At 43.4% G+C, this 27277-nt stretch overlaps 2 protein-coding genes across 3 annotated transcripts in view; one reads left to right on the forward strand and one right to left on the reverse strand.

Moving 5' to 3' along the window:
- Positions 1-2117, forward strand: part of fam98b (family with sequence similarity 98 member B) — a 31920-nt gene extending 29803 nt beyond the window's left edge. Inside the window, exon 9 of the mRNA XM_084096606.1 lies at positions 1442-2117. The gene's annotated coding sequence lies outside the window, so the exon portion shown is untranslated. The remainder of the gene's footprint in view (positions 1-1441) is intronic.
- On the reverse strand, positions 1862-26314 carry LOC311071961 (gamma-aminobutyric acid receptor subunit rho-1). Of its 2 annotated transcripts, XR_014603954.1 has the most exons (11): positions 26023-26314; positions 19030-19080; positions 18479-18585; positions 17420-17487; positions 16325-16548; positions 14592-14674; positions 14325-14465; positions 12045-12197; positions 10880-11076; positions 3880-4314; positions 1862-3406 (listed from the first exon to the last, which is right to left on the reverse strand). XR_014603954.1 is itself a non-coding variant. In XM_084096601.1 (10 exons), the coding sequence occupies exons 1-10, from the start codon at positions 26133-26135 to the stop codon at positions 4018-4020; spliced, it is 1434 nt and encodes a 477-aa protein (XP_083952727.1). In that variant the 5' UTR covers positions 26136-26314; the 3' UTR covers positions 1862-4017. The 2 variants fall into 2 exon arrangements, 1 of the variants encoding a protein (XP_083952727.1); XM_084096601.1 differs by having other exon boundaries at positions 1862-4314.
- Between the last annotated feature and the right edge of the window lie 963 nt (positions 26315-27277).

A 27277-nucleotide genomic window follows, 5' to 3' on the forward strand; every position in this document is an offset into this window, starting at 1 on the left:
TTAGTTAGTAATAGCGCTCAGTCGGATGTGGTAGTTCACTATTAGCTAATCAATAACTACTATTTTTCATACCTCACTGAAGACTATAAGAACTACTATATACAGGTTAATAAATATTTATAATGCACAATGTTTAATATAAGGTAATGGTAGCCCATTAGTAATGAATCAAGTGTTACTACATCCTTCTAAAGGAACTACTAATTATTTGGATCAGTATCTAAAGTGAAAAACACGATAACAACCTAATATTGACTGAAGTCATTGTAAGCTTTTAAGGCTTTTGTAAGGTTTTGTATAGTAATGACTCAAGTGTTACTACATCTTTCTAAAGGAACTACTAATTATTTGGATCAGTATCTAAAGTGAAGATCATGGGAACACACTAGTAATGACTAAACTGTTACCAAATCCACTGGAAGGAATTGCTATTCAAAATCTTACAAAAATCTCAAAAGCTTACAATGACTTCAGTCAATATTAGGTAGTTATCATGTTTTTCACTTTAGATACTGATCCAAATAAATAGTAGTTCCTTTAGAATGATGTAGTAATACTTGAGTCATTACTAGTGGGTTACCATTACCTTTTATTATAAATTATGCTTTATTCATGTTAATTATGAACCTGTAGATAGTAGTTCTCTGGGAGGTATGAAAAAAACAGTAGTTATTGATTAGCTAATAATGAACTACTACATTCATTTGAGCGTTATTACTTACTAATTTGTTAATCAGAGTTTCTTGTTAGTTAATAGTAGTTACTAGAATGTTAATAATACGTTACTCATTTGTTCCTGTGTAATTATTCATTAATGAAGGAACGGTATTCTAAAGTGTTACCGAAGAATTAAATGCTGATTTTGCGATTAAATTGATGATTGAAGGATGCGCTAATTTTCATTACATAATTTTCCTACAATATGATTGGATCTTCATATCCATCCTTCTGTTACTAGGTAGAAGCTTTGTTACTCAATCTCGTGAGTTTTTATATTTACACATCTGTCTAGTTTCATTTCCCCTTTTCTTATATTCGGAGATGATTCCGACTGACTGACTTTGACTAAAACATATGAATGTTATTCCTGCGAGGAAAATAAATGTTAGTTATGATTAAACAATCCATCACAGCTTCCACATGATTGACAGCAGTTTGCACCATCTCTGCTGTGGTTAAATGGAGAGATTTGATTTGACGGGAGTCACAGAGGGATTACTCTCTATCCAATCACGCTGATGGATAAAGATAAAATTAAAGCAAGAATGTTACGACCACAAAAGGAGGGAAAGTAGCGGTGTAAAAGTACAGTTACATCACTTAAAATACTCAAGTAAAAGTACACAATTTTTAAACTACTTTAAAAAGTAAAATGTCTGATTTAAGAAGTAGGCCTACTTAATGACAGTAACGTGAGTATTTGTGATTTGTTTCTTCACAGCCCTGATCCTGAGTCGACAGAAAGGGTTTTATCGTGTGAAGTGGTGCCGATTAAACCATGTTAGATTCCCATTCAAAGATCATGAACAAAACACTGAGCAAACAAGAAATCACTGAATCATCAGAGGGAAACTACTGCGATGAAGAACATAGAAGAATGGCTCCGCAAATAAAATTTCACTGAAACTTTCACTTTCATTTTTTTTTTTTATTTTTTTTTATTTTTATGTGAAGAATATTCAGAAAATCTAAAGAACCTTTTCCACTCTCATAATTTTGTGAAATGGAATGATTCCATGGATTCTTCTCTTAAAGTTCTTCAAGGAAACACTGATGCCGATAAGGAACCGTACTGTACTTCAGAATATAAATGCTTGTGTAATGGAAATAGCATTTATTAAAACAACTTGAAACAAGAAGCTTAATAAAACTCTGTTTATTTATGTCTAGTGTGATGAGAGGTCACAGGTTTAAACAGGGTTTGTATAAATTCTACAACAATCATAAAAAGTGTAAATCATGAGCTAAAACACAAAATATGATCCTAAGAGTCATGACACAAACAATAACCATATCTACAGGCTGGAGTCCAGCGTTCGCCTCACATCCATTAGCAGGAGATTAGACCATCCCGAACAAGAACAACCGTCATTAATGTTCAGAAGGATTAAAACAAAGGTTTAAAATCATCCATATGTTCAGAAGAGTAATGCACAACGCAGAATCAAACAACATCACTGGTTTGTTTTTCTTCTGTTGAATAAAAATAAACATAAAAATAAACTATGCATTTTTTCATAACTAATATGCAACACAGCACAGTCAAAAGTAAACATGAAAAATTACATTATAAAAAGCATTATTAAATACAGATATTGTAATGTTGTGTTATAAAGGTTTTATCTTCAACATGTCAATATAAAATATCAAAACCATGCAGAAAGGTTCATGTGAACGCCAGCAGAGGAAGCTTGTGTGAGAAACTTGATTTATGATTGAATTATGGAATCGTCTTTGATACATAATCTGTTGTTTTGTGTGAAGAGCGGCTGCACATCTACACAGATCATCTCCACATCTGTGTAATAAACATGTTTTGAACATTCAGATATGTTTTCATAACTTAATGGGAATGTTAGCAAATGTTCTTAGAACAGATTTTTGTTAGCTGGGTAGTGATATTTGTAGCTTGATAAAGGCTCCGAAATATCGAAATCGAAGAATGAACTGATGTGACGTCATTTCGAACAAAACCAGGACAAAACGAATTCGTTTCAGGAGTTAAAAAAAGCCAGCTTGTCAAAGTGAACTATCTGGAAATGTTCGTTCCGGCTGGTAAACACCTCTGAACTCCCATTGGTCGGTGGTGATGATGTAATAAGTGGGTGTGGCTCTGAGGCTCCGCCTTCTCTGAGGTGTAAATCTTCTCCGGTTAATTTCTTCTGTTCAGACACGAGTGAAAACATGAACACACTGAGAGCCGCTTTATAGCAGAAACTGAAGCTGAAAGAGACACTGACACTGTTTTTCATATTTAATACTGTAAAGCTGCTGCTTTAAAGCAATATACTGTATAAAGTGCTGTATAAATAAACGTGACTGTAGATCTGAATCTCAGATGTTTCAAACATATCCACATCTCTATGATCAGATGCTTTCTGAACTGCTGTTTTCTCTGTTTATTCTGTTATTGAGAGGAAAGAGCAGCACATATTTACACATTCATCTAATCGCAGAGTATATCAGGGCCTTTAAAGGGCTGCTTTTCCCAGATCAGTTCTCTGATTCCTAGACATTTCCTCTTTATTTGTGAGGAATAACAGATTCAAACAAATATTTCCTTAAAAAGTTGCTGTCATTAAATAACAAAAACATACAACACAAACAGAAAAGCGTTCGAGACACTGGATCATGAAGGCGGAGAGACCCAGTGGTCGTTCAGCGTTCTCTGAGCCGCTGGAGTGGACTGATCCCGTTAGGAGTAGATGGACCAGTAGATGATGTTCAACATGATCCCGTTAGGAGTAGATGGACCAGTAGATGATGTTCAACATGATCCCGTTAGGAGTAGATGGACCAGTAGATGATGTTCAACATGATCCCGTTAGGAGTAGATGGACCAGTAGATGATGTTAAACCTGATCCCGTTAGGAGTAGATGGACCAGTAGATGATGTTAAACATGATCCCGTTAGGAGTAGATGGACCAGTAGATGATGTTCAACATGATCCCGTTAGGAGTAGATGGACCAGTAGATGATGTTCAACATGATCCCGTTAGGAGTAGATGGACCAGTAGATGATGTTCAACATGATCCCGTTAGGAGTAGATGGACCAGTAGATGATGTTCAACATGATCCCGTTAGGAGTAGATGGACCAGTAGATGATGTTCAACATGATCCCGTTAGGAGTAGATGGACCAGTAGATGATGTTAAACATGATCCCGTTAGGAGTAGATGGACCAGTAGATGATGTTCAACATGATCCCGTTAGGAGTAGATGGACCAGTAGATGATGTTCAACATGATCCCGTTAGGAGTAGATGGACCAGTAGATGATGTTCAACATGATCCCGTTAGGAGTAGATGGACCAGTAGATGATGTTAAACAGGGTGTATGCGCCAGGGAAGATCACTCGTGAGTACTTGTCTATGGCATGAGTGTCTATCCAGATGTTGACGTAGCTCCGTGAGGTTCTGACCCGACTCGTGCTCTGACCGTCGGCGAGGGTAAGCTGGGCCAAGATCCTCTCCTGCCTCCCGCCGTTCTCCGGCATCCCATAAGTCCCTGTTGTGTTGGGATCCACGTCGCTGTAGCATGTGGTCATCATCATGTCCTCGTCTGGGTTTGCTATTCCACATGTGCAAGGCAACTGCGATGTTAAGCCACAAACACAGGAGAGACGGACATGTTAGGGGCCAGTTCATAAGAGCGTAAGAGACGAAGGTCAGTGAAACGGGGGGAAAAACACTAGAGGTCTAGAGGTGCGTATTTATAAAACTTGGACTTTTAACTTGAGTGCCCGTGTTTAGCGCGCTGTGTCGTACGCGAGACAATGCAGAAGACACGAGTGCAGTGGTCAGACGTCTGTCTGTTGCGTTTACATTGAAAAACAATGGAAAAGTAGCGCTGTGGGATGGATATTGGTGGACGAAGTATGCAATTTCTGAATTTATTCTGATTCAAGGGGAATCATAATGCCGAATCCTGACTGACGAGAGGAGGAGCTGGGGAGGGAGGAGGGTAATCCGCTCCTGAGAAGCGCGACAGCTGCTGATAATACTGAAGGAGCTTATATATGTATACGGTGATAGGCGTCGTATTCCTAAAGGGAGACGTGGATCAGCTGAGAGTCACTGATGAGAGCTTGATTAACGTGACCCGCCAGAACGTCTCGGTTACGTATGTAACCCTCGTTCCCTGAGTAGGGAACTCGGATGACGACGTTACGTCGGATGACGACGAATGGGGTTTCGCTTAGAAAGCCTTTCATCTTCGAGTATATAAAACGAGCCAATGGCAATGAAATGCCATGGGTCTGCGGAATTTGCATAGCGTATCTCCGCCCCACGCAGGGGGTATATAAGGAAGTGCGCGAGCAACATGCAGATATGTCTTCGCTGAGGAGCCGAGACTGAACTCAGGCGTTCCAGCGGTACAGCGGAAGTGGCAGGGAGACGTAACGTCTCCGTTCCCTACTCAGGGAACGAGGGTTACATACGTAACTGAGACGTTCCCTTTCGTAGTCACTCCGAGTTACGTCGGATGACGACGAATGGGGTTCCCAGTGTAATCACGCCACCTCTCGACTGTCTTCCAGTGCCCTGCGTAAGTCTGAGCTCCCTGTCGTGAGACTGGCACGGACGAAGGACTGGCACGGAGACTGGCACGGACAAGGTACACTGGGAAGCATATCTCAGTGGAAATATGCAATCATGCCCAACCGAAGGGGGGGGGGCTTAGAATACACATATGACCCGAAGGGCTGCATATGGAGAATCACTGGGGTGTCCAGCCGCAGGTGGAATATTTCAACCCCAGGGGTGGCAAGGTGGCTTGCCGAGGGAAAGACACATGCTCAGAGAGGCTTACAGTGGAAATACACATGTGGGGGTCGCCCAGAGGGGGAACCATGCACATGGAGGCACCTAGCCAAGCGCGAAAGCTGCCGGCATAACTCTGGCGTTGACGTCGACAGTGCTGGAGGAGACTCAGGGCTTATTAGGCTCACCTGAGGAGAATATCGCACGTATCCCGTCCGTGGAGAGGAATGGCGAGCAAGCGAAGACACCTGAGCAGAATCTCTTACCGGCTAGTTGAAGCGAGTACATGAGAAGAAACTGGCTCTACTCGGAGATTGTAAAATCTCGCGAACGTGTTAGGTGTCGCCCAGCCTGCAGCTCTGCAGATGTCTGTTAGCGAGGCGCCATGCGCTAGAGCCCAAGAGGATGCCACACTCCGAGTGGAGTGGGCCGTCACGCCAAGGGGGCATGGTCGACCTTGCTGCTGGTAAGCCAAAGCAATGGCGTCCACTATCCAGTGAGACAACCTTTGCTTGGAGAGAGCCTTTCCCTTCAGCTTCCCACCATGACAGACAAAGAGCTGGTCTGAGGTCCTGAAACACTGCGTTCTGTCAACGTAAGCACGGAGGGCGCGTACCGGACAGAGCAGTGCCAAGGCTGGGTCTGCCTCCTCCAAGGGCAGCGCTTGCAGGTTCACCACCTGGTCTCGAAAGGGTGTGGTGGGAACCTTGGGCACATATCCAGGCCGGGGTCTCAGGATCACGTGAGAGTTAGCCGGTCCGAATTCCAGGCACGCTTCGTCAACCGAAAATGCCTGCAGGTCCCCTACCCTCTTGATGGAGGCCAATGCAACCAGGAGCGCTGTCTTCATTGACAGAAACTTAAGCTCCACTGATTGCAGAGGCTCAAAGGGAGCACTCTGCAGGGCAGTTAAAACCACTGAGAGGTCCCAAGAGGGAACGAGAGGAGGGCGAGGAGGATTTAGTCTCCTCGCTCCTCTCAGGAACCTGATGATCAGGTCGTGCTTCCCCAGAGACTTACCATCAACTGCGTCATGATGTGCGGCAATGGCGGCAACATACACTTTCAGGGTGGAGGGAGACAGCCTTCGCTCCAACCCCTCTTGCAGGAAGGAAAGCACGACACTGATCGGGCATTTCGTGGGTTCTTGATGTTTAGAAGAACACCAGTTGACGAAGAGGTTCCACTTCAACGCATAGACATGTCTCGTGGACGATTCTCTAGCGGAAGTGGTAGCCACCACCGCTGGTGGTAGGGTACTCAACCTACCTCCTCCCGTCCAGGAGCCACACGTGGAGGTTCCAAGATCGAGACGAGGGTGCCAAAGGGTGCCCCGTCCCTGAGAAAGCAGGTCCTTCCTCAGAGGAATAGGCCAGGGAGGTGCTGTCGCGAGGAGTACTAGTTCTGGGAACCAGGTGCGGTTGTGCCAATACGGGACAACCAATATTACCTGCTCCTCATCCTCCCTGATCTTGCGCAAGGTCTGCGCAAGAACGCTCACTGGGGGAAACGCATACTTGCGTAGGCCCCGCGGCCAGCTGTGCGCCAGTGCATCCGTTCTGAGCGTGCCCTCGGACAGGGAATAGAACAGGTCGCAGTGGGACGAGTCGTGGGAGGCAAACAGATCTACCTCAGCGTCCCCGAACTGATCCCAAATCAGCTGGACCGACTGGGGATGGAGTCGCCATTCTCCAGCGAGAGGCCGAACTCGAGACAGCTCGTCGGCCGCCTGGTTCAGGTGTCCCGGGATATAATGGCTCACTCGTAAGCTGCGCGCACATGGCGACCTAGTCGATCTCCATACCGAGAAAAGAGATCCTCTGCACGGGACAGAGTTTGCTCTTCTCCCAGTTGACCCGAAGGCCCAGACGAGCTAGGTGCCGAAGCACGAGGTCCCTGTGTTCGCAACCCTGGTCTCGAGAGTGAGCTAGGATCAGCCAGTCGTCGAGATAGTTCAGGATGCGAACCCCGTGTTCTCGTAGGGGAACAAGGGCTGCCTCGACGACCTTCGTGAAGACGTGAGGAGACAGGGCTAGCCCGAAAGGGAGAACCGCGTACTGGTATGCCTGCCTCTCGAAAACAAACCGAAGAAACGGTCTGTGTCGAGGAAGAATGGAGACATGGAAGTAGGCGTCCTTCAGGTCGATTGCTGCCTTCGGTACAATGAAGTAGGGGCTGTAGAAGCCGGACTTCATTTCGGCTGGAGGGACAATCTCGATCGCACTCTTCACCAGTAGGGTGGCGACCTCCACTCTCATGACAGGGGCATTGCCACCGACCATAGTGAAGCGGACTCCCCTGAAGCGGGGAGGATCGCGTAGCCGAGCCTGATGGTTCTCGCGACCCAACGGGACAGTCTGGGAAAGCTCCAAAAGCTGTACCAGCGGGGTCAAGGGAACCAGACGTACACTGAAGGAGCAGCGAAGCGGAATGACCGGCCCGGACGTGGGTGGCATAGCGGCCCGGTGTGGGGGCACGGTCATTAGCCGCGCCCTGCCAGAGGAGGCCAGGGGAGGACCAGCGTCCCACGGGGGCGTGCTCTGGCAGGGGTCTGGCGACAGAGGGGGATGAGAGTAGTGAGGCTCGTGAGCGGAGCGCACTGTCATCCACAACCTCTTGGGGCTTGGAGGAAGGGACATCAGTTCTTGAAACAAGAGATTCTCCCCCGGCCCTCCACCGGGGGACGGAGTGGCCCTGCTACCAACTCCTAAGAAGAACTGAGCCCTAACTCCAAGCTGCCCGTCTCAAAAGTACTGCTTAGCCTGGCGTTTTGGCCAGATAAGGGGCGGAGACGGGCAGTGCCACCCTCCTGCATCCCCCTCCAGCCCGGGGCCGGTGAAGGCTCGAGGGGAGGAGCCGCAGGGAGGCAGCCTCGGCGGGAAGTAGACTAAGGAGACCGCACGGACGGATGACTGTCGGTGCAGAAGGCCTCAGTCCACTTCAGGGGAGGGTCGAAGACTGTTGAGCGCAGTCCTCAACCACACCGCCGAGCAAGCCACCCGTCTCGAGAGTGCTGCTTAGCCTGGCGTTTGGCCGGCTAAGGGGTGGAGACTGGTGGTGCCGCCCTCCTGCAACCCTCTCCTACTCGGGGCCAGTGAAGGCTCGAGGGGAGGGGCCGCAGGGAGGCGGCCTCGGCGGGAAGCAGACTAAAGAGACCACACGGACGGATGACCGTCGGTGCAGAAGGCCTCGGTCTGCTTCTGGGGGGGTCAAAAGACTGTAGGGTACAGTCCTCAACCACACCGCCGAGGAGCCCAGCCTGGGACATGGGGGAGCTGAGAAAATGAATTCTCAGACCCCCTCACATCAACCTGGCTGAGCCCATTCCTGGACCACAGCTGTGGACATCACCTGGCCCCGGGATCACGCAGGTACCGATGTCGCCCGAGAGCGAGGTCAGTAGTGTGCGCGGCGGAACGACCAGGCCAGGCATGGGAGGCATAGCATCCCAGCAAGGGGGCGTGGTCGAGATTCCGCTTTCTGTCAGTGTTGGCCAGGGAAGGACTAGCGTTCCACTGCGGCCGGTTCTGACAGAACTCCCGAGTCAGCACTGCCTCGAAGGTGAAGGCGACACACAGGACCGCATGCCTGTGTCACAATAGTGACAGAGAACATACAGACCAAGATCGCCTCACGATCAAGGGCAGCGAAGGCGGAGGACGCCCGCGGGCCGTGAAAAGTCACGTGGACTCCTGCGGACCGGAAGCGTCCTGATGCACATCCGGGAAGCCTACAGCGCCCGGGGGGAGTGCGGCGCCACTCCAACTGATGCTTTCAGCTGCCCGGGAAAGCATGGCCATCAGCTCTGGATCTGACCCGACTAACGCTGACACTCCAGAGGGAGGCAACGCAGTCGAATCCTCATTTCCAGAGGAATCAAGCCCGCCTTGTGATGCTGTGAGTGACATGACACCACCTGCTGGAGCCCCGAATGAAAACACTGGGTCCCCGAGAGGAACCAGGCACACACGGAAGCCCCACGGTTTGCGATGTGGAGGGGGGCGTGGCCCGAGGAATGCTCGTCGGTATTATGCCACACTGTAACCCTCAGATCACCCTGGCCACCAGCCAAAGTATCCCCACTCGTAGGAAGAGATAGATTGGGGTGTGGCAGAGGGGACTCTACCCACACGGATATCATTGAGTCTCGATCTATAAACATTGCGATGGTCATGTTCCCGCAATGAAAACATGACTCATCCACGAGCGCTGCCAAGCGTGATTAAGCCCAACACGCAAAACAGCGCTCGCGACCGTTAAACAGATGAGTCACGCGCCCACATCCAGTAATACACGGGCGAGCCGTCTTGAAAAAGACGTGCCGCGTGTAGCTCTTTTAGAGAGAGGAAAAGCTCAGCAGAGTGCTGAAGCGCCCAGAGAGAAACACACACACTGTCGGCAGATCACTGCACAGACCAGCAGCAGGCAATGCGATCTCGCTGGAACACACCAACACACTGAAGAGCCGCTCGTCTCGAAGAGCGAATACAGAATGGCTTGTAGGAGTGAAGAAAACTCTTGGCTCCGAAGCGAAAACATATCTGCATGTTGCTCGCGCACTTCCTTATATACCCCCTGCGTGGGGCGGAGATACGCTATGCAAATTCCGCAGACCCATGACATTTCATTGCCATTGGCTCGTTTTATATACTCGAAGATGAAAGGCTTTCTAAGCGAAACCCCATTCGTCGTCATCCGACGTAACTCGGAGTGACTACGAAAGGGAACTGAAGCTACGCTTGATTTATCCTAGCCAGTACTAGTCAGTTTAAGTTTTTACTTGTCATACATTATACTTATTATTATACTTATATACTTTTACAGCAGATTTAGTTCACAAATAACTGACTGTCATGACCTAAATAAGATTTATTAATTCTCAAATTTGGCATTAGCAACTTACTTTCGTGCCATTCAGGCTCTGACAAAATCCCTTGGATCATTGAATCGGTGAGTTGACTCAAGAACAGCTGCGATCGGATCAGTCTGATTCAGGAATAAATCCTTAAGTGCGATTTGTGAACTAATTAAACGTGTTTGTTGGAAAGAATCGGCTCGTTCACGAATCCCACATCGCTATCGCATCTCAGCTTGGGTATCGCGCGGCGATTTCTTCAGTTCGAGATAACAAGGAACAATACGTTTTTAATGAAATTGAGTAAAAAGAATGATATTATGATTTGGAATGTAGTGAAGTGAATGTTTCCTAACAGACAAATACTCGGATATAGCACAGATACTTTAAAATGTATTTAAGTACAGTAACTGAGGAAAACTAAATGGCTCTAAATGGGAATTTTCATTATGTCTCTGTATTACTCTTTTCCTCTTGTCATGTTTGTCTACCAGCATCAGACAGGCATTATCTTGGCAAAGCGAAAAGTGGCGTCTTACTTGATTCCTGAGTTTCCTCTCTCGGCGCTCCTGTACGGTGGTCAGGTAATTGACGGCCGCGTACTCGATGACAGAGAGGAAGACGAAGACGAAGCTGACCCACAGGTAGATGTCCACAGCTTTGATGTAGGAGACTCTGGGCATGGAGGCGTTGACTCCGGTGATGATGGTGGACATCGTGAGAACGGTCGTGATGCCTGTGTGAAAGCATTGGTTGGATATCATTTTCACTGCAAAACATTATTTTCCTCCTCAGTATTTAGTCTTGTTAGTAGGTAGTAAGTACTTGTACTGTAGTCTTGTTTTCCAGCACAAATATCTAATATATATACAGTAGAGATTCTAAACATGTTCCTCCATTGAAAGTCTATTCACCTAAAAGCTCAGCTTCATAAAGATATCTTAACTCAAGTCTTCTGAAGAGACACGGTCGCTTTATATGGTCAACAGGTTAACTCTCTTTAGCCCTTGAGTAAACCGGTTTATTTTACCATCTTCTTTATTAATGTTTTGAAGCATTGGAAGCACATATTGGCTAAAAAGACTTTCAATGGAGAGACAGAAATCTCTCAGATTTCATTAAAAAGAAATCTTCATCTGTGTTTCACAAATGAACAAAAGTCTTTCACTTGGAACGACATGAGAGCGAGTAAATATTGACAGAATTTCCATTTTTGGGTAAAAAACAACCTTTAAGTCTTGTTTACTGAAAAAAGTGAGTTTAGGGTTAAACAGGAAAAAAAATCTGCCAATGGGGTCAGAAAGATCAACTTAATTCAAAGGGAAAACAAGATTATTTTTCTGACACCACTGGCAGATATTTTTTTCTTGTTTTAAGCTCAATTTTAATAATTTTTTCAGAAAGCAAGGCTTAATATCTGATAATTTTGCTTGATTTAAGGCAAGGCAAGTTTATTTATATAGCACATTTCATGCACTATGGTCATTTAAAGAATTTAAGAATGTTTAGATATTTATACTGGAAAATAAGACAAAAACACAGAGTAAGAAATTCATTTTTGCAGTATTGAGAACTGTTACAACCTGATTTTTAAGATTCTCTCTGTACAACTGAACAATCTCTTCCTTACACTACAATAATTACTGAGAGATTAAGGAATGTCTAATTATGTTTGATCACACGAGTTTGAGGAGTTTGTCGTACCGAGAGGAACTCTTGCAGGCACGGCTCTGCGGTCGATCCAGAAGGACACCCAGGACAGCATGACCATCAGCGTCGCTGGGAAGTACGTCTGCAGCAGGAAGAAGAAGATGTGTCGCCGAAGAGTGAAGTGTATGTAGAGCCGATTATACCAGCCTGGAAAAGACAGATGTAGATTAAAGTGCTGCGATGATACGGCAGTGTTTGCAGGCGAGTTTTTACAATATTATTAAAGTTACTGTTACTCAAAGAAACGGCCAGATCATTTCATTCCTCTTCACTCAGCGCTACACTCCACAAGACTTGCGAATGGTGTAGAAGTTGTTTTGCCAGACATTTAGACATGGTGTTCCAGCAACACAACGGAGGAAGCGTTATGGCAGGTATGGCTCGACATACAGTTGTCTTGTAAACTTCATTTCATTTGTAGTCTGTTTATTACTCATAAACACCACATTAGAACTACAGCTTGGACCGTTTCTGAGATGTTGCTGGACATATTTCAATAAACTTCAGGTTAAAGTGCCCCTGTTATGTTATGTTAAAGGTTCCTAATTATGTTTTCAATGTCTCCTACAATAGGTTTACATGCATCCAAGTCTAAAAATACTTGAATTTTCTCATAATATCAACTGCACCTTCAGCTGTTTCCTCACTGTGTCTGAAACGGTTCGATCAAGGATTCAGTCTCTCTAAACCCCGCCTCTCAGAGAGCCTGCTCTGCTCTGATTGGTCACATGGTCCAGGCTGTTGTGATTGGTCTGCTCTGATTGGTCACATGGTCCAGGCTGTTGTGATTGGTCTGCTCTGATTGGTCACATGGTCCAGTCTGTTGTGATTGGTCTGCTCTGATTGGTCACATGGTCCAGTCTGTTGTGATTGGTCTGCTCTGATTGATCAGATGACTCAGTCTGTTGTGATTGGTCTACTCTGATTGGTCAGGTGGCCTAGTCTGTTTTGATTGGTCAGAAACCACATTAGCATATCTGAATCTCAGCACTTGATGCACAGTGATACGATCAGTAACGATGGCATGGGTTTTACCGTATTAATCTCATCAAAGTGGATTTGCTTTGGCAGCAGAAAATAGCATCTTTGTGACATGAACAACATGAACCAAACTCTTCCAGTCTCTATTACATACTACATGAAAGGTAATATTTAAAAAAGCATAACTGGGTTACTTTAATATGGAGTAGCTTACATTTTAGACAGAATACAGTCATTTTGTGTTTACACCGCCAATGAAAATAGTTCCAAATGAATGATTCAAATCCAAATATTGAAGAACTCTGGCAACAACCGAGAAAAGCACAGCGATAAGTGTGCCAACAAAAGCACAGTTCTGAAATCATGCGTATTTAACAACATATGTAGCCAGCTAACAAAAAAATGTTATAAAAAAAGTTTTATTAATGTTCCCATTAAGTTATGAAAATGTTTGTTCTGAATGTTTGTTGAATGTCTAGTTTTTTTAAACTTTAAAATAAATTCTTGTCTATGCAAATGTTTTATTGTTTTGCAAGTATTATGGGAACAATGTTCTCTGAACCATCTGAAAGAAAGTAGTAAGTAGTAATGTTTAAAAAAATATTAGACTAACTTCCAACAAAACTGTTTCAGAAAACCGTTAGATGAACGATGTATGAATAATGTTTTAGTGCTAACGTTTTAGAACATTATCAAAGACCTTGAACAAACGTTCTATTAATGTTTGTGACGCCCCGTATCTAGACGATGGGTGACTCCACGCTCATCACGCCCACCTGGATGCCCTATCGTAATGCCCTATCGTAATGCCCTATCTTAATGCCCTATCTTAATGCCCTATCGTAATGCCCTATCTTAATGCCCTATCGTAATGCCCTATCTTAATGCCCTATCGTAATGCCCTATCTTAATGCCCTATCTTAATGCCCTATCGTAATGCCCTATCGTAATGAACCATATCGTAATGCCCTTTAAAAGGAGTCCTTCTACTCCTCGGTGCTCCACATTTTGTTTGTTTCTGTTGCTGGTCTTTTCCGTTGTTGCACTTACACTAGAGCCACATTACAGTTCATGCCTACACACTACACACTACACACTACATTACTGATTTTACTGACGCTACATTTGCACTTGTTTGGTTTAGTTTTCTGTTCTGTTAATAAATATTGAGTTAAATCTGACGACCTGATGTTTAGATATTTGCACTGGAAAAAAAGCGTGTTCAGAGAATTGAATGGTGCTAATCTGCCAAGCTCAAGGATTTCAGATATGAGGGAGCATGAGCGCTGTTACCTGTGCTGCTGTAGAACGCAAGTTTAGTTGTGGTGTGGAACTTCTGGATGAGAAACTGGGACAGAGAAATCCTGTCGTCTGTGTTCAACGACTCGTTGCCCTTCTTCCAGTAAAGCATGAGATCATCATCGGTGTACGCATCTGAGAAAACAACACATGTATTCCACATCATCACATAAACAGGCACATCTCCAATGACCAGCACCACATGCATCTCAATTCTTCAGTTCAACGACGAGAAATGTGTGTGTGTGTGTGTGTACATACAGCTCTCGATCTCGAGTGAGCACGTCTGTGTGTCCAGTGGGAATCGGCTCAGGTCCATGTTACACATGGCAGTGACGGTCACTCTGCAACGACACACGAGACATCGGGCGTTATTCACACAGGCGACGCACAGGATTCATGACTACTTCCAGCGACATCGGAAGTGGAACGGACCAGTTCATCTTCTGTTATATCCACGTTTGATGATTAAATATCATGTTATGGAAGAGTTGTGCTACTGTTTCAGTAATGGCCGCTAGTTTGCCCACAACAAAACCAAACCGCTAACAATAGCATAACTCTCACATATCTGTCAATATGGAGATTAATTTGAATGAAACGGTCCTGATGGAAATCTTTGTCAGTTCAGTAGTTAACATTTGTAACATTGTTGGTTTTTATGTATTTTACTATTTTCTTCTTCAAAGAAACGTACAGTACTGTGCAAAAGTCTTAGGCATGTTAATATCCCCCCCACCCCCCAAAAAATGGTTTTAAGTCAGTTATTTATATCTTTTGCTGTAGTGTCAGTGTGTCAGTAGGAAATATTAGTTTACATTTCCAAACATTCTTTTTGCCATTAATTGTAATAATCCAGTGAGATTTGTGTATGCACAAGGAGTCTGACAGCAGCCGGTCTGATCTGATCTCACCATCATCGAGTCCGTCTGTGATTACATGAAGAAACAGAAAAAACTGAGACAGACTAAATCCAGAAGAACTGCGGGAACGTCTCCGAGACGCTTGGGGAGGGGTTTATGGTACAATTGTTTTGTTCCTATTTTTATATTGTTTTATTTTTTAAACAACCGAGTCCTGGTGTCGACTTCAGTGGACAGAGCATAACATAAGAATAAAAATATTTTGGGGGGGGGGTATTAACATGCCTAAGACTTTTGCACAGTACTGTATATATAGGCCCCGAAATACTTCACGAACAAACTGGTGTGACATCATTTCAAACAAAACCAGGCCAAATCATAGTTCGTTTGGAGTTTGAAACAGCTTGTTAAAGTGAACTATCTGGTTAGTTTGCTCCAGCTGGTAAACACCTCTGAACTCCCATTGGTCAGTGATGATGATGTAACAGGTGGGAGGATTGTCATTTTCCACCGCCTATTTTGAATTTTGGGATATCATATAAAAATGCTGGATGGAAACTTCAAGATGTGCGTAGTTTATAAAAATGTGGATAAAAAACCTATATGCTCAATTGAGGCGGATTATTTGTTATTCGACAAGAAGACACTCACATAAACTACGATGGAAACACATTTACTGAATTAATACCTAAAAATTACCTCATGTGACCCCAGCAGAGGCTGTGATTGGATGAATGGACTAACCAGCCGACCAATGGCATCGCAGCACCTCAAATGTTGGTTTGGTGGTTTTGAATCTGAATGATTTGGTTTGATTCCCTCCAGAAGCGTCTCACACGAGTGTGTTCCCAAACGCAAGAGAACATGACAGCGTTTACTGTGTTTCGTCTGACGCTCGAGACACACTCATTTATGATGGAGGGAAAAACCGCACGATTGCAGAAACGTACACTTTTATGACTGATATTTTGAGCCATTTTCCCAGAAAGTGACCATTTTAATCTCCTGAACACATGGGATGGAAACGCTGCTTTATTCTCAAATGTTTTACGCCGTATTATAATTTTAAGTTAAATTCAGGAGTGAGATTATTAGAGAGGCTTATTAACATCTGGTTTCGGACAGGTTCACCTCAGACTGTAGAGGACGTTGCCGTCTGGATGCACTCGTAACATCACGTTGTCCGTCGTTGTGTCGTGGATGAAAGATCTTTTGGAATGAACGAAGAACATGTCGGGCACCCAGATCTTCTTCACCAGCCGGCTGTCGAACGTCATGCTTTGGTTGTTGGTGCTCGGGAAGGACAAGCGCTCGTCTTTCCAGTAGTGCCTCAGATACAGTGTCATCGTAAAATCCTGATGGGAAACATCAGATGTTGGACATACTGAGTTTTTAACACAGAAACATCTGAACCAGTTCCAGTGAGGCACGGGACAATCTTATACAACACAAAGCAATATGACATCAGTGTTACATTTAATGATTAATAACCACCAAGCAACACAGTACTGTACTGTAGGAAACATTCATCAGCACTTAACGCACGACCCATCCAGACACAACTATCCCTTTGAGCCAAGTATAGTACAGTAACAGTACAGTATAGTATAGTATAGTATAGTATAGTATAGTATAGTATAGTATAGTATAGTAACATTCCCAAGTACTGGTGGACAGTAACATACAGTAGTGATGCCTGGCCAAGGAATATTCACATCTTCACCCTATTCAAATATTAATAAAAATCGGTCAAATATTTTGTAGTCATATTGCGTAGTTGTGCTTGGAGTCGATTGTTTTATTTATAATAATAATGCAATGAAACATGCCAAATTGTGCAACATAATTTTGGACCAGGCTGTCATAGAAAGAAATTATGAACAAATGCAACAACGAGAGTACCGGCGAAATATTAATAACTGATTATGCCGTAGTCAGTGTATGCTTTTTCCTGTAGCTTGCCTTTTTTGACAAATAATTTAGTCTTTCACTTTCACTAAGTGTTTTGTTCTTCCCTCATATTTAAAATATTTAAAAAAAATATATAGAAAATTTTCCTCATATGTTGATGGTTTAGTCAAACCCCCCTCCGGACATCACTTTTGGCCATTACTGTATACTAACCCTTAATAACCCTTATCTGTACTTTACCTCAAGAGCTAGATTTGTGTAATAATAATAATAATAATAACACTTATGAGGTGCTCTTAATTAACACTCACTCACCATGTCGACCTCAGAGATGGTGTCGAGACTTTCCACCTGAACGTCCACACCTACTGGAATCGGAGGTCCTGTCGAAGAGAAAACTGTTTTAAAAAATCGTTTTTATTGATAATAATGAAAAGATGTCATTATCATAAAATATATTTCATTCTAGAGAATATGTCCAGGGTGCCTCCAGTAATGTGGTGTGTGTGAGCAGACGGGATTTAGCGCCGCTGTGTTTGTGGCCTATTTTAGCTCCGGGACACGAGCGCTCAGATGCAAGTGGGTCAGGAGTGATCACAGAGAAGCCGACAGACTCTGTTTCCTTTTCCCCAGTGCCAGAATATTCTACACATGACAAGCCAAAGCCAACGAGTTCATCAAAAGTATTGTAGTGTTACGAGTTATGAAACGGATGCTCTTCTCTGCAGTGGAGAGTAAAACGGTATCTTAACATGTTTCTCAAAGGGGATGAAAAAATTATAAAAATGAACTAAAGTCTCTGCCAATTGCATATATGAGTGTCTAGTGTTTTACACTACAAAAATTATGTTCTTCCTCAGTATTTCTCTCTTGTTTTCCAACATAAATATCTAAACATTCTTAAATCAAGATACATTTACTGGAGAAGCAACATGACTGAAGATATTAAGTCTTGTTTACTGAAAAATTCATCAAAATGAAGTGAGTTTGTGCTTAAAACAAGAACAAATATCTGCCAGTGGGGTCAGAAAAATTATCTTAATTCAAAGTGAAAACAACGTTTTACATTTTCAGTAAACAAGTATCAAGATACAAATCAAATGTATCTTGATTTAAGAATGTCTACATATTTTTACTGGAAAACAAGACAGAAACACTGAGGAAGAACATCATTTCAGAGTAGAAGGTTAGACTGCATAACATGGACTAAATCATTAAAACCATCCATAAATACAAAACATATTAAGTATTAACCACGAATCCATGTGCAACACAAATTCAAGCATGAGCGATACAGTGACTCTCGTCTTGTGTCCAGTGTTTGTGTGCAGATATCTCAGATGTATCTGGATATTATAAGCAGCTCATGCTCACCTCCAAACGCTGGTCTCATTGTAAAATCATGGTCATCTATCCTCAACAGCTGCTCTGATTTGGTCATAGGAGACTTTGTCATGTCTGGACTTCTTCTGAAGATCGGGCTAAAATGATCATAAGAGTAAAACTATTAGACAACACTATGAGCTGAAGCACTGTCAAAATCAACATCCCATCTGACAGGGAAGGCTCACAGAAAACATTGGCTAATTCAGAAAACATTCAGAAATAACATTTTCGTAACTGTAATGGGAACATTAGAAAAATGTTCTCAGGTCATATTTTTTTAAGCATTGCTGCCACATCTAACAGAAAAGTACATAAAGGCCAAAAAAATAAATAATGTTTTTTGTCACTTATGGCAATGATAGATTATGATCTTAGAAGTTAGATTTTTTTGAATCCAGAGACAAAATGCATTTCTCATCCCAATGTACTCCGTAAAGCCGTTTAAAAATATCTAGCATAACGCAAGACGTCATTTAAACAGAAATACTAACAAAAGACTGTAAGAGCACAATAAAAATCTGTATTAAATGATACTGCACCTGCCAGTCTTGTGGCTTCCTCCATCCACTCGTGTTGTTTCTCTCCGTAATCTGTGAGGGAAAAGAATGAAATGAAATTCTGCCATATCAACCGAATCTGCAATGATTCAGCAGTGTGGATGCAGACAACATGAGCAAAGAGCACTGCGCTGGCATTGGTCACATCTTAAAAACATTTGGAGGACAGAAAAAAGTATTTTTACTTCGTTACAGTACTTATGTGGCTACATTTTATCTTTGGCTTACAAGTATCTGTACAAGTATTTTTATTTTGGGAAACTTTTACCTTTACTTTACTACATTCCAAAGCATAATACTTTTTACTCCAATACATTTCATAAAAACATGTCGTTATTCTCGTTATCTTGTCTCAGGTTACGACTGTAACCAGTGTTCCCTGAGAAGGAAACAAGACACTGTGTTTAAAGATGGTGCTATGGGGAACACCTCTGCTTGACCGCGTCTGAAGCACATGTGCAACTATAATTATAAAAGCTGCTGCGTCACCCCGTGACGTGTGACGGTGTAACGCGGAGGCTATAAGGGTTACCCGGAACAAAGCAGCGTCAGCTTCTGATTGGCTGAAGCAAGCAGCTCACGTATCAAGTATTGTAAAGGGACACAGCATCTCATTCCCTTCTCAGAGAACAATGGTTACAGTAGTGACCTGAGAATGTTCCCTTTCAGGGAACTGGCGCTGTGCCCAAAGATGACGCTATGGGGAAGGAAATGCCCACTGCGCCATACTGACAAGTGTCCTGGTGTGAAGCTGTGTAGGCACAAACTCAGGACGAGAGAGCCTAGAGTAGAAGGCAGGTCCAGACTGTAAAATTATATAAATGTGTGTGGCAAAGACCAGCCCGCACCATCACAGACTTCTTGGAGGGACACCCCCGATAATAAAGCTTTCGAAGTGGCCACACTCCTGGTAGAATGGGCTCTTACCCACAGAGGCGAGGGCAGGTTGTGTGCATCATAAGCAACCAAAACCACTTAAAAAGTCCATTTACTAATGGTCTGCTTAGAAGACTCACGGTGCGTGTCCGGAGCAGAGCGAGCGTTTTCAATTCATTCCTATTGAAGTCGATCTTCACGCTCGTGCAGTACACTTTAGGATTGACAACGGACCGGAGAAAGCGTTGAGAGTGTCAAAAAGGTTGGGCAGTTCAAACGACATATCAAACGAAAAACGCAGTAGACAGCCAATCCCTGTGAGGTTCGGGATGTGACGTCTGTCTTGAGAGTTTAAAAATATGCCGATTTATGCTGAATTTAGTGCAAATTCGTTTTGTTTACGAATTAGAGGCTTTGCAGTTGTTATATTAAATGTTTTATTTTGGATCTGTTCATTGTGATTATATTGGCTGGGTTTATACAAGTTTATAAAATTGAAAGGATATCTTTGCTTGGTGCATATGGAAACAAAGCTTGTCTATTTCTGAACGTAATCGTGTGCATCTCTGATGATTATATTGTCCGTGTGTTAAAAAAAAACATGGATTAAACACACTTGCAACAGACACAACCCAAAGCAGAGGCGTTATAGCGTTGCCAGCGGCACTGAGCAGAGTTTTGCCGCTGTAGTGGACACGCACTGTCAGACTTCCACCATCGGGAGGTTCTCTGAACATAAATCTCTAGAGCTCTCACAGGGCAAGTAAGTTCAGTCTCTCTTGGTCCACCGATACAAGAGCAGGAGGATGGAAGGCCTGCAGAATTGTAGAACGTGCTGTGTTCGATGGTACATTAGGCATGTATTTCAGTCTAGGATGAAGAACAACCTTCTAGGCTCAAACTCTAAGCAGGAGGAGGCAACTGACAGGGCCTGCAAATCTCCTACCCTCTTAAGAGAAGTAATAGCCAACAAGATCGCCATCAAAGAGAGAAATGTCTCAGAGAAAGAGTCTATATGTCTGAAGGACCTTTATCACTGTAAATCTGCTTTGAAACAATCTGTGTTGTAAAAAGCGCTTTATTAATAAAGGTGACTTGACTTGTCTTGACTGAAGGGTACCAGGGATAACCCCTCTAAAACCACAGCCAAACCCCAGGCCAGGACTCTCTCATGAACCCCAGGCCTCATCCTCAGAGTGCCACGAAGGAAACAAGTTACCAACTAATGTCTTACCAAACACCCATCACCTTACGGTGCGTGGCCGTGGAGGGACATAGACCCGCAGAGAAACAATCCTGGAGGAACTCCGGCTCTAACTGGTGAAGAATCTTCACTTTAGGGTGTAAAGTTTCTGAATATTAGTAAAGAGAGACCAGCATTCAGGAGCTGATCCCCCTCAGACCCACAATTTCCACATCTCTGGACAGGGGTGATATATTGTGCCCTTGGCTTTGACAGAAGGTCCCTCTTGGGCAGAACTGGATTACGAGGAGTAGACTGACGCCATTCTGGCAAACTCTCTCTAGAACTGGCCGAGGCTACGTCTGAACCATGGCAATAGTCCAAGAAGAGTCCAATGGCGTCCAGTCCAAGAAGAGTCCAATGGCATCCAGTCCAAGAAGAGACCAATGGCATCAGTCCAAGAAGAGTCCAATGGCGTCCAGTCCAAGAAGAGTCCAATGGCGTCCAGTCCAAGAAGAGACCAATGGCATCAGTCCAAGAAGAGTCCAATGGCATCAGTCCAAGAAGAGTCCAATGGCATCAGTCCAAGAAGAGACCAATGGCATCCAGTCCAAGAAGAGTCCAATGGCATCAGTCCAAGAAGAGTCCAATGGCATCAGTCCAAGAAGAGTCCAATGGCGTCCAGTCCAAGAAGAGTCCAATGGCATCAGTCCAAGAAGAGTCCAATGGCGTCCAGTCCAAGAAGAGACCAATGGCATCAGTCCAAGAAGAGTCCAATGGCATCAGTCCAAGAAGAGTCCAATGGCATCAGTCCAAGAAGAGTCCAATGGCGTCCAGTCCAAGAAGAGACCAATGGCATCAGTCCAAGAAGAGTCCAATGGCATCCAGTCCAAGAAGAGACCAATGGCATCAGTCCAAGAAGAGTCCAATGGCGTCCAGTCCAAGAAGAGTCCAATGGCGTCAGTCCAAGAAGAGACCAATGGCGTCCAGTCCAAGAAGAGTCCAATGGCATCAGTCCAAGAAGAGTCCAATGGCATCAGTCCAAGAAGAGACCAATGGCATCCAGTCCAAGAAGAGTCCAATGGCATCAGTCCAAGAAGAGTCCAATGGCATCAGTCCAAGAAGAGTCCAATGGCGTCCAGTCCAAGAAGAGACCAATGGCATCAGTCCAAGAAGAGTCCAATGGCATCAGTCCAAGAAGAGTCCAATGGCGTCCAGTCCAAGAAGGGAATAAAGGCTGCCGACTGTCTCTTTGCCTCCTGAAACCTCTCGATGACCAAGCTTACAGGCCAGCCAGAGACACTGGGGCATCGAGGATGAAGGGTTTGTCCCTCTCCTTGATGCCAGACAGATTAAGTCAAAGGTGTCTCTCCATTGCCACCAGGGCTGACATTGAGGTCCGTGGCCCGACGTAGCTCTTTATCAGACCCGACCCCTCCACCTTTGTCCACGTCCCATAGCAGTTTGGCTTGGTATTCCTGCAAGATTGCCATCGTATTCAAGCAAGCACCTGCCTGACCTGCCGCCATACATGCCTTGCTCACCAGGGATGATGTATTTCTGCACGGTTCGGTGGACAAGGTGTATTTGTGTATTACTGTCTGAATGGGGAATGGCTTTAGGTAAAAACTAAACATAACATTAAAATAAAGCAAATTAATGCCCATGCATCTTCCCTGCTGCCGTAGCAGTTTCAAATAAAACTAGTATGTTTGCAACACATTTTTCCCTATGTGACATCTGTTTTTTTTGTCTATGTTTATATTTGTCAACACACATTTACACACATGTTTTTCCTCATTTCTATATAATATATGGTGTATTTTGTTATTTTCAGTTTGCACACTTTAATTATCAGTAGTAGTTATCAGTGTTTGTCTGAAAGTTGAGGAGTTTATGAGTTTTGGTTATAAAATAAAAGTTTTCTTACTCGCAGATCAATACATATTAAGTGTCTACATAATCTTCCTTATTGAGCAGCTACTTGACAATAATTCATAATGATGTCAGACTGAGCTGTAACCTATTTAAGCTCTGTGTGTCTAGTGCATTACATACATGTATATTGAGCAGTGCGATGCAGTATATAAAATTACAAAATAAATAAACATTCATCAATCAGTACTTTTTACTTTTAAAACTTAAGTAGGCCTACATAAAAAAATAAATAAAAAAACCCCCTTCTTTTACTCAAGTAAAATTGAAAAGGAGTACTTAATGCTTTTACTGGAGTTTTATTTTATTAGGTTGCTGTACTCTGTCCACTATTGTATTTAACAAATGTGCACAGGGATGTTTGTGTTGCATTTCATTATTGCACGTTTATGATTGCAGCTATTTGTGCTTTTTCAATCAATTCCAGCTTGTGTTGTACTGCATAATTTCCTCATATGCATCACATGCATCTGAACTATTTCTGAAGCATTTTTGTTTTCAGCTCAAATCAAGCGCATCATCCTCGTCGTCATGTGCAAACGACAGATGAAAAACAACAGAGCAGCAGAAGCAGACCGTGATGTGTAACGAATGTCACTGTTTGAGAGAGAGAGAGAGAGAGAGAGAGAGAGCGAGAGAGAGAGAGAGAGAGAGAGAGAGAGAGAGAGAGAGAGAGAGAGAGAGAGAGCAGCTGGTTAATAATCCTCTCTGCAGAAATCCTCTCTGTTCCCCAGAACAAACCAGCAGCATCTCCTCCACAGCCACGACACAACACTGATCATCTGCCATCAGCTGTTCCTGCTTCAAACGCTGCAGGGAGATCACACACCTCCTGAGGGTTCAACGCTTAAAACATGATCAAATATCTGCCAGTGGAGTCAGCAGCCATATCACCCTGTAGCCCAAGACTGGTTTCCCACTGAAGCCCAAGACTGGTTTCCCACTGAAGCCCAAGACTGGTTTCCCACTGAAGCCCAAGACTGGTTTCCCACTGAAGCCCAAGTCCCTGGATGGGAGACTCCTGGGGAAACTGAGGCCAGTAGGGGGCGCTGTTCACCCTGTGTTCTGTGTGGGTCCTAACGCCCCAGTAAAGTGACGGGGACACTATACTGTAACAAACACCGTCCTTCAGATGAGACGTTAAACTGAAGTCCTGTCTGAAGACTCTCTGTGGTCATTAGAAATCCCAGGATGTCCTTCGGAAAAGAGTAGGGGTGTAACCCCGGTGTCCTGGACAAACTTGCCCAGTGTCCCTTATTCATCATCATGACCTCCTAATCATCCCCATATACACTGATCATCACTCTCTCTCCTGGTGTGTGTGTGTGTGTTCTGCCGTCGCATCATCCAGTGGAGCTGCACATCGGTGGAGGTTGAGGAGATTCTCCTCTTCCAGATGTGAAGAGCTTCGAGAAACCAGAAAATCCCTTTAAATGTAACAACTTGTTACACCCGCTGAACCACAGTCTCCACTCGCACTTCCACTAGATCCCTATCCCCTGAATACTGAACAGCTGGGTTCTTGGACTTCAGAATCCTCGGTACAGACTCATAAGAGCTGCAGCTGTTTGTCATTGACTTTGGACTATTTATACACCCTCTGTTCTCTCATTTGTTGTGAAGTATGGTTTTGCTGTTTCTACAGTTCTGAGCCTGTTGATGTTCAGCTGGACTGCTTGCCTGCCTTTGACCTGTTTGCCTGCCTTGGACTGTTGTTGTGCTTTGGACTACATTTGCGGATTATCCTGTCACCGACTTCTGCCTGTGAACTACGAACTGTTATTTGTCTCTGCCCTTCGGATTGGCTGTTTGATGATCTCTGACAGTGTGTGTATTGCATTGTTTTTGCTTATTTCAATAAACACTGCTCACTGATTGAGAACCTACTGACTCTGAGCCTGCATTCTCACACAAATGATTATTTTTAGAAAAATATATATTTTTCTGAACCCACTGGCATATATTTGTTCTTGATTTAAGCATAAACTCACTTCATTTTGATGCATTTTTTAGTAAACAGTAATATCTGTTATTTTGCTTCTCCAGTAAATGTATCTTGATTAAAGAATGTTTAAATATTTGAAAATAATACTTTTTTGCAGTGCATAAAGACCATGAAACTTTTAGAAGAAATGGTTCTGTCAGTCGCTTCATACATAGAACCTCATGTAGACTCTTTTAGAACCTAACCTTTTCCCATCATGGGATCATTTTATGGATTTAGTTTTAATTAACAAATTTAGTTTGAATTAATTTTTTATTTTAAATACATTTTAAGCAGCTCGTAAACATACATTATCACTAGATTTTTTTTTATTATTATCTGTTAAACATTACTATTATTCAAACATGTAAGATATTTCTCCTCATATAGAACCCTTTTGGCATAAAGGGTTCTTTAAAACTGAGTCAAGAACCCTAGAGTTCTATATGGTACAACACTGAACATGTTCCTCTGCACAAAAGGTTCTTTAGAATATTAAAATGTCCTTTACATTAAGAAAAAAAAAAAGCTAAACGCTTCTTCTAGAGCATCGCGGTGGAAAGCCTGTTTCTGGAACCTGTGTGTGTGAAGCGAGACACGTTTGACCGAGATGAGGATGAATTAAAAGAAGCTGCTCGAGGCTTTTCCATCAAGCCGAGTTAAAACGCTTACAGCCACTGAACTACATGATGATCACTGATGAGAAACTGCCAGGAGATCACCATATGCTGTCTGATTACTCATCTTAAGGCATGATGCCTTTAACAGGCAGAACATTTCACATGCACAAAGTATAAACATCAGCACTTCATGAGAAAGATCTGCATTTGAAACGACAATAAAACATAATTTTCTATGTTATGCCTCATGATGGGAGAAAGTATAAAGCGTTTTGGAAAGCAGTCGAAAGATCTGCATTTGAAACGACAATAGCACATCCTCATGTTCTGCCTGATGATGGAGAAAGCTCGAGCCTCTCGAGTCTCCGCACAGTTACCTGCTCTGCTTAGGGTCTGGTCTGTGGGGTCTCCGGTGGGTCGATCTCCCGGCGGCTCCCAGCACACACACACACATGAACACGAGCACCGTCTCCAGCTGCATGCTGCACATCTTCAGCGCTCACATTCCCCTCAGCGCTTCGCCTGCGGACATCGCCTCGCAACATCACACACACATTAATCTCCACGCTGGGAAAAGCAATTTTGACTAAACCCATAAATCCCTGAGCGTCAGATGGCACAGATTCGCTCTCTCGCCATGAGAACCAATTCTCCTAATGACACTGTGCTCTGCTTTACTGTGGCGGGGTCAGTGTGAGGAGGCAGAGAGAGAGAGAGAGAGAGAGAGAGAGAGAGAGAGAGAGAGAGAGAGAGAGAGAGAGACTGTGTACATCTGCATCCAGTTGACAATCCCTGGTTCCTTGAACATTCCCAGAACAGACATGCTAAGAATAATAAGAACCGTAAAGGGTTCCATCAGGAGCTCCATATTTAGAACCTTTTAGAGGTTCATATGGGATCATTTTATGGATTCAGTTGATTTATTTTGTTTTAATCTATTTTTTATTTTATTTTCTATTATTGCTTTGAATCTAATTTAGATGTTTTGGATAAATGTTTTCACTATTTTTTGATTATTGATATGATTATTCATGTTTTTCAAGTTTGAATAAATATTTATTAATATGAAACTCTTTGCATTGTCACACTGCCTCTGTTTTAATTGGCCATACATTTCTGGTGTCCATTATTGAGGTACCATTACATTAAAAAACTAACACAACCAACCAGGAATTATGGAGATAAACACGTAATAAAAATGCAATATAATAAATATTATTAGCTATCAAGAATATAATATAAGCTTGCAACAGTCTTACCTTCTGGGTGACTAAAGGACAACAACAAAAAAGAATGATGGACTTTTTATCACAGTAATTATACACACCACAATAATGCAATCTATAAAGCTGCTTTGAAGCGACGTGTATTATACAGATAAACTGACTTGTCTTGGAAAGGCATTGAGGAATGGGATAGGGTCACACCACCGGCTCTGATGTTTAAACCCAAACTTCCAGTGTACTGGATCATCATCTTGTTCAGGGAAAGGGAAAATGATATTGCAAGCTCACGTTCGACTGAAACACAGAATAAAAGCTTGCAAATGAATTAGTAGGTGTCGGAAAATCATTGCTGCTAAAAAGCTGTTGCAGCAATTAATTATATCTTTATATTTTCTCTATTTTATTT

This window comes from Abramis brama (genome assembly GCF_963993115.1).
Source record: "Abramis brama genome assembly, chromosome: 21".
NCBI lineage: Eukaryota > Metazoa > Chordata > Actinopteri > Cypriniformes > Leuciscidae > Abramis > Abramis brama.

Coding starts and splice junctions, on each gene's coding strand:
- LOC311071961 (XM_084096601.1), bottom strand. CDS start 26,135: ATGTGCAGCATGCAGCTGGAGACGGTGCTCGTGTTCATGTGTGTGTGT. Junction 17,488..18,478: donor AATGAGACCAGCGTTTGGAG/GTGAGCATGAGC, acceptor TCTCTTCGACAG/GACCTCCGATTCCAGTAGGT. Junction 14,466..14,591: donor CTCACTCGAGATCGAGAGCT/GTATGTACACAC, acceptor TTGTTTTCTCAG/ATGCGTACACCGATGATGAT.